General features: G+C 45.7%; 2 protein-coding genes across 2 annotated transcripts in view; both read left to right on the top strand.

Moving 5' to 3' along the window:
* Window positions 1–649: 649 nt before the first annotated feature.
* Window positions 650–11,180, top strand: septin5b (septin 5b; the record flags this gene model as incomplete). Its single annotated transcript, XM_084442531.1, has 11 exons — window positions 650–733; window positions 4,208–4,298; window positions 4,821–4,907; window positions 5,955–6,078; window positions 6,247–6,381; window positions 6,609–6,726; window positions 9,536–9,637; window positions 9,750–9,846; window positions 10,431–10,566; window positions 10,872–10,974; window positions 11,118–11,180. The coding sequence occupies 11 exons, from the start codon at window positions 650–652 to the stop codon at window positions 11,178–11,180; spliced, it is 1,140 nt and encodes a 379-aa protein (XP_084298657.1).
* Window positions 11,181–13,333: 2,153 nt separating this feature from the next.
* Window positions 13,334–16,323, top strand: part of mctp1b (multiple C2 domains, transmembrane 1b) — a gene marked incomplete at both ends in the record, with an annotated part of 25,809 nt that continues 22,819 nt past the window's right edge. Inside the window, 2 exons of the mRNA XM_084442530.1 lie at window positions 13,334–13,361; window positions 13,563–13,837. Coding sequence (XP_084298656.1) covers window positions 13,334–13,361; window positions 13,563–13,837 — 303 coding nt within the window. The remainder of the gene's footprint in view (window positions 13,362–13,562; window positions 13,838–16,323) is intronic.

Below are 16,323 nucleotides of genomic sequence, written 5' to 3'. Positions count from 1 at the left end.
TCTCAGGCTTTATGGTCCCAGTAGCAGCTCGCTTACAAAAAATGTCAAATCGCATGTCCTCTAACTCTTTAGGTGGTTTGCCATTGAACATGAGCATGAAGAGTTCACAGCCAGCTTTCATAATGTGTTCTTTTTCTGCTTGGATGTCCATAAACACATCCATGGCCTTCTCTGCTCCATCAGTCTTGCAGAGCCTGGTTAGCAAAGTTGCTTTGCTAAAGCCAGAAATTGCAGAGACTGTATCGCAGCCAGAGAAACTGTGCAAGAAGATCAAATATTTCCTGTGTTTCTCTGGGAGGGCCTCCCGGATTTTCCTGACATCATAAGATGTGTCTTTCGCTGTTGTGAGGAAGATTGGATGGTCTGCGAAATGGTGAATCAGCATAACCATGATGTCAGTGTCCTCTGCCCTCACTTCAACAGGGGACTCTCTTGCCTCCTCAAGAGCTGCTTGGACAATAGAAGTGTCTGCATCATCAGAGCACTGTTGTACTCTGATCCCATGCTTACTGAATGTCTCAGCAAGGAGCACAACGAGCTGGGCCTTGTTCCTTTTGTTGTCAAGGCACCTTTCTCTTGGGACAATGACTTTGATGTCTGGATGGATCTGAATGTCACAGCATGCATTCTTTGTTCTTCTCAAGTGATCATGGTCCTTGGTGGAGCTGCTGTAGCCGTCAAAGACCACAGTGATCCGAAGGCGCTGGCTCCCCATGGACCTCACAAACCTGAGGTAGCTCTCTGCGATCTCCTTCCAGGTGAGGTTAGCCCCCCACTTGACATTATGCAGGAGCCACCCACCATCAATCACCAGGCTTGTGCAGGGAGGCTGATCGACAGGTTCAACATGTGTCTTCAGAAATCTTGCTAGGGCTGCCTTGTCTGGCTTTCGCATCTTTTGGTTCTTGTCGAAGAGAGACATAGGTGTTGGCGTCAACTCGAAGCGCAGAGCTACTTTAGTCTTGACTTCCCGCTCACTTATGATGATGAGGCGGTTGAAGAGCTTCAGTGAGTCAATAACTAGCTTTTCACCATTTACTTTGGGTCCAGATCGTAGGCTTGCTAAGGATTTGACCTTATGCTTGGTTTCTAGTGGATCCAAAACCGTTTTCCCATCCATCTTGGCTTGCATGGCTCTTCCAACCGCCTCTGCCTGATCAGCATTGACTTGGTCTCCAGGAGTGCTGCTGAACCCCGTCGAGAAAGATACCAGGGTATTCTTGTCTCTTGTGGCATCGAAGGGATTGACTTGTTCCAACCATCCAACTATGGTGTTGACAGCATCATCATCTCTTTTCATCTGGGCTTTTTGGACATCTGTGTGGACAGGTACACTGCGTTTGACCATGCTTCTTTCAAGCTCCTGGTGGATGAATGAAAAGTGGCTCAGTGTCTGAACCCAAGACTTGTGGGCAGATTCGTTTCGGAAGCGACCTCTGTTTAGTCCACCAGAGGATTTAGCCTCACGCAAAATCCATCCGTGGGTGCGAACGGGCCTAACGTCACTCAAATCCCAAAAACTCATCGGAGTTGTCGCTTTCACTTATACACCGAATATTACGGTATACGTAGCATGTGCAAAACAAGTGTAATCAGTATACAGTAACAGTGACTTCTTTCTTCAGTGGCAGTGATTTTAAAATGGTTTTCACAGTGGTTTTATCACAATTTAATATCCATAAACACTTGAATTTAGAGAAGTAGGCTAAAATGCAATAGGCCTAATATCAATATTTCATGAAGATAGATTCATTTTTAATCAAAAGTAATGGTTGGAATGAACTCAGCACCCAAAAATAACCCAAGATGGACACCCTACAACCTTTTGGAAAAAAAGTTTATTTTTCAATTTTTTCATCCAGGTCCTCCGGACACCCTGATTTAGATTGGCTCCCCAGAAGTTTCCCCGCAGATTTGGGTTGGAACCTTTTTTTTGGTGTTAGTAGACCCCTTGATGAACACATTAGTGAAGAAAGCTATTGGTAGAAAATTTTTTCACAGATGGTCAATGCAATCCACTAAAATTCCCTAACTAGAGGTAAGAATTGATCAATGCACGTTGTGTGTGTGTGTGTTTGTGTGTGTGTGTGAGAGAGAGAGAGAGAGAGAGAGAGAGAGAGAGAGAGAGAGAGCGCACGGTGTGTGTGTATGTGTGATAGAGAGAGAGAGAGAGTCAGCGCGACCTATTTATCGGTTAAGTGGTAGGCTATGGTCGTCCACACTTGATCTGAAAACATCCGTGTTGAGGAAAACGGTTTACTAAAATAAACCACGCTCCGACGGGACGCTCTAGGCCTACAGATAATTGTGCCAATGTAAAAACCCCAACGCAAGAGAGTAGCGCCCCACCGCGTTTTTGTGTCAGTAGCCTATCGGGTTGCCATTGTGTCGCCTGGTGCGCGCGCCCAGCGGTTGTCCGTTCAAGCTGAGCGCGGATCACAGGAGCAGGTGCTCCTCTCACTAGTCGACCCGGCTTGGCATGCGGGAGACATAGCCTACCTGCTACACGCTGAAAAGTGTTGTTGTTTATCTGTAGGGCTGATGTAGGTTTACTAGTCAAATTTCATCTACCATAGTCATGGCTCATTTGAAACTATTCCAATGACTGCATGTCTGCAAACTTTCATAGCCAACTCTTCCCCATCGCTACCTTGAGAGGCTCATCCTGCTGTCCAGCACCGTTGTGATCTCTGGGGTCAGAGGTCAGCCCCAGCTGACCTCCAGAGGACAGTTCTCTTGTCATGAATAGGCCTATAAAAGAAGGAGGGCCCAACTGAAGCATGCTGGGAAGTAGGCCAAAGGTCTGAACCACAAATTTGTCAGAGTGGATCTTCGTTAACTGTTACCATAGCAACCTCGGATATTGAGATGGTTCCAGTCTCTCGTGGCATTGCTTTAGGAGATATTCTCTCTCCCTCTTTCTCTCCCCCTCTTTCTCACTCTCTTTCTCCCTCTTTCTCTCTCTCTCCCTCTCTCTTTTCGGAATCAGAACTGGTTTATTGCCATGTTGTTTTTCAAAATCGGGCACTAGGAATTTGCTTTTCGGTTGTGGCGCATAAGCACATCAACCATCCGCTGGTGCCGGACAATATGGTTACGAAGAATGCAAAAAATTGAAGTCCACACTGACAGCTGCTCCAAGGTATATTTATTACTTGAGGACAAAAAAATCAACCCAAGGTGGGTCTTCGTCAGGTGGCATAACACGGAAACAACAACATTGGACAGGGTGCCGGGATGAGACAGGATATAGTGTAAAGATGTCCCGCCCCGAGACGGGACAGTGCAAAGACAGGACAGTGCAAAGGGCGAGTACAAAATGCTAGTGCAAAAAAGGATAAGCTAAGAAAAAGAACAACATACAAAAAGTAGTGCAGTCAGTGTGTATAGTGAGTATGCAGAGTGTAATGTGTGTGTGTGTGTGTGTGTGTATGTGTGTACACGTCCCTCCCTCTCCTTCTTTCTCTCTCTTTCTCTCTCTCTCTCTCCTCTCTTCCCTCTTTCGCTCCCTCGTTCTCTTTCTCTCTTTCTTTTCTCTGTTCCCTCAAGGAACCGGCCTGCTGACAGGCTTATGCCGCACACACACACACACACACACACACACACACTGCTGTGTGCATATATTAACCCTGAAAGCTCTTTCGTAACTCAGAAGACGCTGAGATGCAGATGGTGTTTAACGTCTCAGATCGTGGGTGTTTGTCTTTGTCACAGGATCTGACGCCAGCGTAAAATTTACAAACACACCCACATACCCCCCCCCCCCCCCACACACACACACATACTGTACAAGCACACACACACATACATACACACACACACACACACGTGGCAGGAATCATGCGAGCATTAACCTTCGACCTGCAGTCAGGGGTGGTCTGTACTATTATGCTACTTCAGTATACTGTATGTGCTGATACAGTTGACTTCTCCTCCCCCATCCGCACAGCGAGCTGCCAGCCTGTCACAGATCATCAGGGTAATACCGCTCCTCAGGGCAAACCACAGGCAGGCTCAACCAACTGCTCTGCTTCAATAGAACACCAGGCATTATGGGAATGTCCTAGTAAAACAGCAGCCATTTTGGACTTCATGTGGAAGCATGTTTATTATGAACTAATGCCAGTCTTGCACCGAGTCGTTCTTATTGAATACATTTTGTTGAAGTGGTTTATCGTGTGTGTGTGTGTGTGTGTGTTCCCTCCAGGGGAAAGACTATGTGGGCTTTGCAACCCTTCCCAACCAGGTGCACCGAAAGTCAGTGAAGAAGGGATTTGACTTCTCCCTGATGGTGGCAGGTGAGAACGGACAGCTGGGTCATTCTACTTTATTATGCAAAAGCCTAATTTGTAAGGAAGCCCCGCCTCCAAACATCATACCAAGAGTAAAGGGCTGCAATGAAACTAGAGGCACAGCAATAGAACCTCAATGAAGAGCTAGCAGAGTTGTACCTGTATAATGTAGTATGTGACTGATTTTCAGTGAGAGAAATCCCATTAACCGACAGACCTCGGTCGAAATACTATTTGAAATACTTCCAATTACTGTAGTATTTACTTACTGGGATGTCTGGTGGGTGGGGTTTACACACTGTATTTGGGGACAGTCCATTGGTTCCATTGTATCAGACAAGAGCAATCATGCACAGAAAAGTCAATGAAAGTGTTTCAAATAGTATTTTGACCCAGGTCTGTTAAGAAGGCATGGATTTGATTCATTAGATTAGATTATAGATGTTACTGTACATTGTGGTGGGGTTATTTGGGGTTTTAACAGAGAAGTGTTACGGTTCGTGAGGTGTTTGTGATGTGTCTCTCCAGGGGAGTCTGGTCTGGGTAAGTCCACACTGGTCAACAGCCTGTTCCTCACAGACCTACACAAGGACAGGAAACTACTCAGCGCAGAGGGTGAGGAATTACATCCAACTTTATTTATTCATCTTTAGCACATTTCATTACATCCAACTTTATTTATTCATCTTTAGCACATTTCCTTTAATACAGTGCTTAGAGAGGAAAGACAGAATAATTCTTTATCATACAATTGACTCGATAGATAAGATAAAAACCATGAGCATATATGTGAGTAAACGTCTGATCTCATTAGGATCGTGTGAACAGCAGGGAGTCCTCTCACATCTACCCCCCCCCCCCCCCCCCCCAGCCCCCACACTGCAACACAGCCCCCCACCATCCTAGAAGGACGTGAACCGTCCGTTCAAGAGACAGAACCCCCGGAAAGTGTCCAGACCAGACTGTCTCCCCCTCCGTGCTGAAGTACTGCGCTGATCAGTTATCCCCCTGGTGTTCACTGACATCTTCAACGCCTCTCTAGACACTAGGGCCGTCCCCGACTCTGAATTTCGTGAGTCGAATCAGATTTGCCTGTTCAAACCAGAGATTCGATGATTTGTTCCTCCGTTTTCCCCCCTGTGTCTAACGTTAGGCTGAGGGGAGACCGCGGGAATCAGAACAGCTGTCAAACTAACTCAAACTCGCAGGCAGCTCAATAAAAGACGCCTGTTTTTCTTGCTAAACATGAATCATCGAGCCCACATCGTCCATCTAGTTCAGATGCCCCCATGTTTTTATGCAGTGTACTGTAAGCTACATTAGGGTTGGGCGATTTGACGATAGTTTCCTCAACTGCGCATTTGAAAGTGTGTGCGAATGCACCATCCTGTCCTGTCCTCTCCTGTCCTGCACCCTGTCCTATGTCGTCTCCATCAGTGTAGGCTATTACCCTCGTCAAATTCCTAGTATGTGTAAACCATATACATGGCAAATAAACTGATCTTTAATCTTGAATCTGATGCCAACATCAAGTGATGTAGTTTTGACTGATGAAATGAGCATAGGAGGCTAATATGCACACACACTTCTGGCCAGCGATCATTCTTATCTGTGTCTGTTTTGTGTGTGTGTGTGTGTGTGTGTGTGTGTTCGTTCCTCTAGAGCGTATCAGCCAGACAGTGGAGATCACCAAGCATACAGTGGACATTGAGGAGAAGGGGGTCAAACTGAAGTTGACCATCATAGACACACCAGGCTTTGGAGATGCTGTCAACAACACAGAATGGTACATGTGTGTATGTGTATGTGAGTGAGTGTGTGCGTGCGTGTGTGTGTGTAAGTCTATAATGGTTAGCATTTACTTTACAAGCAAACAAGTCAATAACGCTGAGAACCGTATGTGGATGATTGGTATTCTCTTCTGGTTGGTTGACTTTGCCCCTCCCCCTTCTAGCTGGAGACCAATCACAGACTACATCAACCAACAGTTTGAGCAGTACTTCAGAGACGAAAGTGGACTGAACAGGAAGAACATCCAGGACAACAGAGTCCACTGCTGCCTCTACTTCATACCACCGTTTGGACATGGGTAACGAATACACACACACACAGTACACACACACACACACACACACACACACACACACAGTACACACACACACACAGTACACACACACACACACACACACACACAGTACACACACACACGCACACACACATACAGTACACACACACAGTACACACACACACACACACACACAGTACACACACACACACACACACACACACTGAGACGGTGTGCCTCTCTGTATGCAGGCTGCGTCCAGTAGACGTGGAGTTCATGAAGGCTTTGCAGGACAAGGTGAACGTGGTTCCTCTCATCTCTAAAGCGGACTGCCTCACGCCCGGCGAGATCAGGCAGCTCAAAGAGCGGGTAAGACCACAGCCACAGGAAGCTCCAGCTCAAAGAGCGGGTAAGACCACAGCCACAGGAAGCTCCAGGTCGAATTAGAGCTGCAAAGTTGACCGTGGTACTCATAATACGATGCTTTGGAAGTATATTTTATCCCCATGAAACATGACGTCACCATTTTTCTGCAGAGGTGCTAATCACTGAGTTAAGATTATTATGTGGTAGTATCACTAATATTTCAAAATGTGTTTCAGTCCTTGAGCCACTTGCCTGTGCCATATGAGCTCAAAAAGATAATACTGGTATTAATATTGGTGATGATGAATTCAAATTCTGTTTGCAGACATTACTTTACATCCTATTAACCGTAGCAAACCCACGTCATTCCATCCCTGCTGTACTAAAGCTTACTGATGCATTTTGATAGGTTTCTGGCTACAGAGTGAAAATTTTACAATACTATTACAATAAGGGTGAGGCCATTCCACTCAATCATCTAACTTTCCAATCACATTTGGGCACTGTACCTTTTAATTGGAAACCAAAAAGCATGAAATACCTTGGTACTGTATCAAAATTGGATCCCCCATTTCCAAAATGGTAGAACTGAACCTCCTCAAGACCATAACGGAAGACATCAAGAGATGACAGTCTTGCCTTTATTCCTCTGGGGTAGATCTGAAGTTATAAAAATGAATGTTACCAAGACTGGCTTTCCTTATGTCATGCATACTGGTTGGTTCAGGGGAAATAAATAAATAAATCTCTGGCTTCCTATGGAGGAACAAAAAACCCAGGATCAGCCATAGAAAACGAACAACAGTCGAACGACAGACCGGCAGCTTTTTATGCGTCGTGTAAACATCTGCTTCACACCGTATGCTTTGCATGACCATCTGGAACATGCGCTGACACTCTGCCTATCGGACCTCTGAGTGCAACAATGCGTCCGTCTCCAGAAGTTCAGGTCCTCTACCAACGACAGTGGAACCACCACAAGGCGCTGTCTGGGTCTCACTGGCTCCAGACGAAGCCAGACGAACCACCTCTGGATGCTCCTCATGTGAATTCAAGATTCAAGATTGGTACATATACATATACTAGGGGTTTGCCTAGGGTAACGGTGCATACGCTGACGGGGACGACAGCGGGGCGACCACGGGAGCCGCCGCCATGACACCCAGCAAGCGCGTCATCGACAGGACGGTGACTGCCACTGAGGGGTGGGACCGAGGAAGGGACAGCTCCAGAGCTTCCCAGCTCGGAACAGAAGCGCTCTCATGAACACCCTGTCCAGGCTGAGTCCCAGATAGACCACCTGACCGTCTGGCCCCCCCAGGCAGCTGAGGTGAGCATGGCTCTGTGCTCCAACGCTAGCGCCGACGATGAAGCCAGAACCAGGAGGTCGTCTAGATAAGTCGGCGCTCTGATGCCCTGACGGCGCCGCGGTTCTATCCTCCACGCATTTGGGAGAAGGTCCTGGGGGCTAAAGCAAATCCGAACGGGAGTTCTCGTAAGCCACACCTAGGAACGCAAAGCGCAAGGTACTTTCGGTGACGCGGTACGATCGGCACATGGAAGAACGGCGTCCTTCAGGTCTAAGGTGGAGTAAACGTGGCCTGTCTGGAACGTTTCCAACAGGTGCCGTATACCGTAAGCATGCGGAGAGACCTCTTGGACACAGCCTTGTTGAAAGGGTGCAGGTCCAGAACCAGTCTCACGCCGCCCGTCTTCTTGGGCACGAGGAAGTAACGGGAGTAAGACCCCTCTTCCCTCAGCCCTGGCGGGACCACCGCCACCACCCCTTTCGACAGCAGCTCTGTAACCTCTGCTGACAGAGCTGCAGCCCGGTCGGGGGATGACATCACTGGGCGTGCGGGTAATGACATCACTGGGCGTGCGGGGCGGACATGGCATGCGAGCCAGGAACCAGTCTGGCCCTGGACGCCACCGGACAGCGGAGATATTCCGGTGTTTCGGTCCTGAGGGGCCAAGCAGGGCGGAAACAGCCAGGACCATAACACTTTTTAAAGAAAGAAAATATCCTGCAAGAAAAATAAAATGAATATGAAATGTCTGCGTCCTTTGTTAGAAAACATCCTGTAAGAAAAACGTTGGATTTTAACAGTCACTCCTCCACTGTAGCTTCCACTGTCCATCCTTTAGTGCTTTCAGAAGCAGAAGGGAAGAAGCTCCCTTTATGGTCAGACCGTCTGCCAGCTGTACTTTTGCAGCTGACCACATGATACATTGGATTATTTTGTTCTTTGGTGCCACTTATTTCTGGTCTCAGTCGATATGTGAAACTATTGAGAAACCAAATAGGATATGGTTATGAGCCTAAAATGTGGTATTTGTCTGTTTTTTACCAATAAAACGTGGATGTACCATGTCAGTGACCTTTCCGCTTGATTCCTGGTGTCAAAAGTATATAAAAAAAAGTGGGTTCATTTGTGTTTGTATGTTGTGTGGTTCACTGGCTATGGAAATCTGTGTTTTCCACCATTTGCATGGACATCAATTAAAGATGGCTGCCAAACAAACTCCATGGGACATTAGTTGACCTGGGCAACAAGCAACATTTTTAACTAGACACCATTATGGTCCTAAAAAAGGTTACAACAAATAGTGCTGGTATGGTTGTGGAGTAGAAGGCACACTGATGCACTTATTTTTATATTATTATATATTATTATACACACTTGTTTGTTGTTTGTACTGTTTGTATTGTCATTTTTTGTAATAAAAAAAAGTGTTTCTGTTGCCCTCTATTCTGAGTATTACGGTACTTTTCTTGTCCTCAACCTCCCGTCCTCTCCTCTGTGTCCAGCTGAGAGAGGACATAGACACGTTTGGGATAAAGGTTTACCAGTTCCCTGACTGCGACTCTGATGAAGACGAGGAGTTTAAGCAGCAGGACCGGGAGCTGAAGGTAAGAACTGCTCAGAGTTTTGGTACAGTACATCACACCCATTTTGCTCTCGAATCAACAGAAAATAGTAAGTGTGTGTGTGTGTGTGTGTGTGTGTGTGTGTGTGTGTTAGGAGAGCACTCCTTTCGCGGTGATCGGCAGCAATACGGTGGTGGAGACCAGAGGCCAGAGAGTGAGAGGAAGGCTTTACCCATGGGGCATTGTGGAGGGTAGGAACACTAACACACACACACACACACACACACATCTCAACCTGCACTGAGGGTGTTACAGTTAATGTCCCTGTAAACTTGGTTGAAACAGTAAAATGCATAATAGAATATATCAAAGTTTACTGTCTCATTAAGCATCCACTATTATCTGTTTGGGGCAAAGCACTCGCAAAGGGTGAAATACTGTGCTGTTGCCATCATAATGGCGCTTGTGTGTCTGTGCTATTTGCGGTTATTTAAATAAGGTAATACGCAGACATTTAGTGGAAAATTTGCCCCTTTCTATGCAAATGAGCCTCATTGCAAAAACAGTCCAATTCTCAAAGATTGGCGCTAATTTCCAAACAGTTATAGTCGAGTGAGTTATTGCTTCTATACAACGGTTACATCATCGCAAAACATTTATGGGATAAATACCTATTATTTCAGTGTCTTAATATCGATTGTAGTGAACTCCGGTGTCTTAATATTGATTTTAGTGAAATGTATTTTTATTTTTATGTGAAGCACTCTGCACGTTTATTATTATGATTATTTTATTATTATTATTCTGTGTGTGTGTGTGTGTGTGTGTTCTGCAGTGGAGAACCAGTCCCACTGTGACTTTGTGAAGCTGAGGACCATGCTGATCAGGACTCACATGAACGACCTGAAGGACGTCACCTGCGACTGCCACTACGAGAACTACAGAGCACACTGCATTCAGACCATGACCAGGTACACGCAGTGTGTGTGTGTGTGTGCGTGATTAGGGCCGACCTTCGTTGTGTGTGTTGGTGTGTGTGTGTGTGTGTGTGTGTGTTTAGTGCTGATCTTGGTTGTGTGTGTTGGTGTGTGTGTGTGTGTGTGTGTGTGTGTGTGTGTGTGTGTCTTAAAATCTATTCTCACCGTGTTTATATGATTTATGTTTTTATCCTTCTCCTTTTAATGTAAAGCACTATGTGCTACATTGATTTGTATGAATGGTGCTCTATAAATAAAATGACACTGACAGTGTGTGTGTGTGTGTGTGTGTGTTGCAGCAAGATGAATGCAGACAACCGTGTGGACAGCCCAGTCCCCATCCTGGCCCTGTCCACCCCAGACGTGGAGACAGAGAAGCTCATTAAGATGAAGGATGAAGAGGTAACACCCACTAGCTAGATTTTACCAGCCAGGGCGGTGGCTCAGTAGCAATAAACCAAATGTATGACATCCAGCCCTCATTCTCTCTCTCTCTCTCTCTCTCTGTCTCTCTCTCTCTCTCTCTCTCTCTCTTTCCTCCCTAGCTGAGGAGGATGCAGCAAATGCTTCAGAAGATGCAGCAGCAGATGCATGAGCAGGACCTGTGACCTTCTCACCTTTTACCTTTGAACGTTCACCCGTCTGCTGCGTACGTTGGTGGAGCTACACAGTGTCACCACACTGGCCGGCCAATTCAACTCTGCCACACATCACCTATCTCTTTCCACCCGAGAGACCACAGAGGAGTGTTCAGTATGGTGTTAAGCCCAAAGCACACGGCATCGCGTGTTAAGCCGTGTTCCAGCTGTTGCGTTGCGCCAGCCTGGAAAATTAAGTGTGTTCGTGCACAGCTGCAGCTTTGTGTCTAGTGACAGATGCGTTCCGTGTGCTTTATCCAGTTCCAAACTAAGGGATATTTTTAAAAAAAATAACTCGCAGAATGTTCATGTGAAGCTTGTAGCTTTCTTGTGCTTTGGGCTTGACCTAATATACTTTAAACTCCTTAGGCGAAACAACATTCTACTGTTGGGGGTGGGAGGTTACATACCTGTTGACCTCTCTTCTTTGGTATGTTTCTGCAGTATGAAGTCAAGTGCATGTTGCCTGTTCGTGATAGAAAATAGCCACATGGTAAAACCTTCAGAAAACACTTTAAGAGTAGATGGATATGATAGATTGGCCTTGTCCTACAGTACATTTACTATAAACAGGGTCAGTGGTTTGTTTTGTTATGAAGGTGATCTGTTGGACACAGACATTAGCCAAGCTTTATAGAACTGTAGATTGCACAGATTATAGTTAGGCTGCAGATGATGTTAGGTTAGTTTTGTACTAAAGAGACAGTTATTTGTTGTGATTCCTGACTTTTTAATATTTCCTATGCACTATTTGACACACTCAGTCCAAATGTGGGCTAGTTTATTTATTGCATTCAGTGTTTTTGGTCCTATTTGTCTATTTATTATATGTAAGTGTTTGCCTCTGTGTGCGTGTGTGTGGGTGGTAGAGAGGGAGAGAAAGACAGAAAAATAAAATCTGTTTCATGTCAGCAAGAACCAACAGTGACGTTTTCAGACCAGAGGAGTCGAAGCCAGAGTGACGACAGATCGTCAGGTTATTGTTAACAATAAGGGTTAGGGCCAATAAGGGTTAGAGCCTCTCCAGCACCAGACAGACTCTGTGGTCTGTGGTGTTTATGATGCACAGACTAAGTAGTGCAGCACAATCAATATTCACAATTCACATAAACAGATCAGTAATCCAAAGCAAGTAATAAAAAAAACACAATTTATTGATTACCAGAGAGCAACATGGCACATTGTATGTGTGTGTTTACATTAAAGTACTATACTGTAAGCTGCCTACACCTATGCCTGCTCATTCCTTCATTAATATAAGTGTAAAGACTAAGGGTAGTTTGTGAACATGGTCAAAATTGTTCCTACTCACACACATTGTTTTTAACAGTTTATCAGTAATAAAAAAAAACTAACACGTAACACTACAGGCTGGATCATGTCATTCTTTGATTTTAAATTCAGTGGAATATTTGGCTCCATGAAAACTCCTGAAGATGTGGTCCCCCGTGTCCTGGTGGAGTCATGGACTCAGAGATGTTTCCTGGTACAGTAGATTCTTATTTCACCATGACAAGAGTTTTTTTAACCTATATACATGATATAGCCTACGTGTGTGAATTTGCTTGTCTCGTGGTGGTTGGAAAAACACTTAGGCAGTGCACACACACACGTATGTATACACGCACATACACTAAGCTTGTAAAACTGGGTTAGTTGCACAAAACTACATTCCACTCAAAAAGTTTATAGATGCGTGCCCTTGAGCCCAGGGGCCAGCCGTCATAGCGTTTTGTTGTGATGGATACGAACAGTAAAGTGTTTGGTCCGCCTCTCTCTCTCTCTCTCTCTCTCTCTCTCTCTCTCTCTCTCTCTCTCTCTCTCTCTCTCTCTCTCTCTCTCTCTCTCTCTCTCTCTCTCTCTCTCTCTCTCTCTCTCTCTCTCTCTCTCTTTATTTAATGGACGTGTTTTGGAACATCTGTATGCAGCTCTTATTACACAGCGCCAACCAGTGTGCTTCCGCATAAAATAGAGACCCTGTGGACAGAGACATGTGAACAGAGGGAAAGTAAACGAATTCGTTTGAAAGAAGTTTGTCTCGAGCGCGCCTTGATAAATCATCGTGACAACTACTCGTCCTCTCCTTCGCTGGGCAGCAGCAGCGCGCTGCAGGGACGGGCAGAATGGAGAGAGGCGAGGAGAACGATGAAGGCACGTCCCACCAAAACCAAACATGGAAACAATTTAAAGCTAAAGCCAAGCCTATTCCCAGCCCCAAACTCGGCGCCAGAGACGCGGGACAAAAAAAGGAGAGGGGGATGTGGATGTTCAAGAAGAAGAAAAAGAAGACAAATGTTTTGGACCGGATTATATCCTCTTCTCAACCCGACCTGGTGTGCTCTGCTCCGGTAGGTTTCGATGGACAGAAGTCGCCTCTCTGCGGCAAAGCGAACCCCAGCTCCAGCCGCAGCTCCAGGGTAGCGGACGCGGAGACCGAGAAGATGCCCGACGTACAGAAACCCATCAGCGGCGTAGGCAGCAGGAAGTCCACGGTCGCACACCTGGTGCAGTCCCACCACAAGAGCTCATCCCTGGGATCGGCTTGTTTGGAGCCGCTGGCGGATGAACCAGCCGCCAACAACAGCGGTGAAGTGAATGAACCTCCGGAGAATGATGACCAACACAAGGTGACGATCTTACAGTGATGCCATCAATCAGCATCCTATTCAGCTGCAGACATAAAACATGTCAAATACAGCAGTGGGAGAAAGGAGGGGGGGGGGGGGGTACACACACACAGGCTACATCTCAGCACAGCTTGCATTGCATAAGGCATTTATAGGCCTAAGCTGCAGTCAGAGATTCAATCATCATGACAAGATGTGACCATTTATGTAATCCGTTTTCAACAAGAAACAACTAGCATGGCGCGGGAGCCACACAGTAGGATGAGGAGTCCTCAGGTGGACCCTAGTCCGGAGGTACGATCCGATTACAGGTTGAAAGTTCACTGCTTTACTAGGGGAGATATGCAACACTGCCCTTGTGGAGGGAGGGTAGAGGAAGAGGATCGTAAAGTGTCTCCTTTCTACCAGTGTGAGAACGTCTGTGAAGGAGATATGTGTGAGGGGGCTCTGTGAATAGCCTAGAAGTTAACAGTTGGAAGGGGAGTGAACTGATAGGGCTTCCATAGATAACAGTAGCCTATACTCATGTTAACTCATGTGCAGCCACTGTTCAAGTGTGCTTTCTTATGTTTTTGTTGGAAGGAACAGGAGATAGGGAGAGGTGTGTGAGGGAAGCCTGGCATTCCTCCTCTGCCAAGGCCACTCAAGGGGGGGTTACCTGCTCCAACCTGCACATATCAGGTGACTTCCCGTTCCCTCCCATGGAACTCTGGGAAAATCCTGGGGAACATGGGTCCTAGTCTCTAACCAAGTTACGGAGTGGAGCCGTACAAAAGAGGTGTTATAGTAGCCCATACCTCCATGTAGCCTATTTTTATATTTGCATTTTTATTTAACCTTTATTTATGCAGAGAGACCCATTGAGAAAAATGTACAGTATTTTGCAAGGGAGCCCTGGATATGAGATACAGATCTGAATGTGAAACATGGAGCCTGTCTGGCCCACTGCGCTGGTCACACTTTACAATAAGGGTCACAAAAAACATTAGTTAACTGTTAACTAATGCTTATTTAGGATTAGGTTAGGTTACTAGTGTTACCTTAGTTAAGGTTAGGGTTAGGGTTAGGTGAGTTAACCTTAGTTAACATAAATAACATTAGTAAATGGCAACTCTTTTCTACCATCAGTGCGCTGCTGGCATGATAAACGCTTTGTTTGATCCAGCCCCCAAATAAATAAATAAAATAAAACCTGATCTACACGTTCAGGAAGTGTTCGAGACAGAGCTAACAGAGCTGGCAGGTTAAAGAAAGAAAAAGAGAAAGAAAGAAAGATAGATCTTTCTTTTCTTTGAGATAGATAGATAGATAGATAGATAGATAGATAGATAGATAGATAGATAGATAGATAGATAGATACAGTAGATAGATAGATAGATAGATAGATACAGCAGATAGATAGATAGATAGATAGATAGATAGATAGATAGACAGACAGACAGACAGACAGACAGACAGACAGACAGACAGATAGATAGATAGATAGATAGATAGATAGATAGATACAGCAGATAGATAGATACAGTAGATAGATAGATAGATAGATAGATAGACAGACAGACAGACAGACAGACAGATAGATAGATAGATAGATAGATAGATAGATAGATAGATAGATAGATAGATATATACAGTATATAGATAGATCGATAGACAGTGGCAGGATCAGTCTGCCGCTGAAGATTCTCCTCTTTCCTTCCTGATCAGCTTGTCCATCCTGTTAGCGTCCGCTGCCTTGATTCTGCTACGCAGCGCATCACCGCCAACAATATGAGACCCGCAACAACATCCAAGTAGATTATTGCTCTACACACATCAAAGGACCTGAGTCTCCTCAGGAGGGAGAGTTGACTCGGTCCCTTCTTGTAGATGGCCTCAGTGTTTCCTGCCCATTCTAGCCTGTTGTCCAGCTGCACACCTCGGTACTTGTAAAGAGGGGATATTAAGTATCTTTGAGAACCAATGGTTCTTGAGGTTAGTGGCCCATAGGGCAGGAGCCTCTCTCCTGTTTCCTTAGCGTGAGGCAGCTTGATGTACAAGTGCACCCCCCTGGACATGACGCTAGTACTGTATGTCGCAGGGATATACCCCCAGTCCAACTTCTTGATGCTGAGTACTAAGCAGGGAGGCATTGGGTACCATTTTTTATAGTCTTTGGTATGACTCAGCCGGGGATCGAACCCCCAACCTCCCAGTCTCAGGGTGGAAACTCTAACCACAAGACCACTGAGCTGGTTAGAGGGGATATTAGAGGGTTCTCTGTAACTTCCCAGCTCCTAACCAGGGTTCGCTACATTTCTCCTCGCTTTTAGAAGACCTACCACTAGCTTATTGACCACTTTGTAATTGAAGTGTCTTTTAAGACCCAGATGAAATCGATATTTACAGTAAGCACTGCATGGTCTGGAAGTGCGATATATTGGAAATACAATAATGTCAGACACCCATTACATCTCATCTGGGTTGATGTAGATTACATTGGGACT

This window comes from Borostomias antarcticus (genome assembly GCF_949987555.1).
Source record: "Borostomias antarcticus genome assembly, chromosome: 8".
NCBI lineage: Eukaryota > Metazoa > Chordata > Actinopteri > Stomiiformes > Stomiidae > Borostomias > Borostomias antarcticus.
This window is presented reverse-complemented; position numbering and strand designations above follow the sequence as displayed.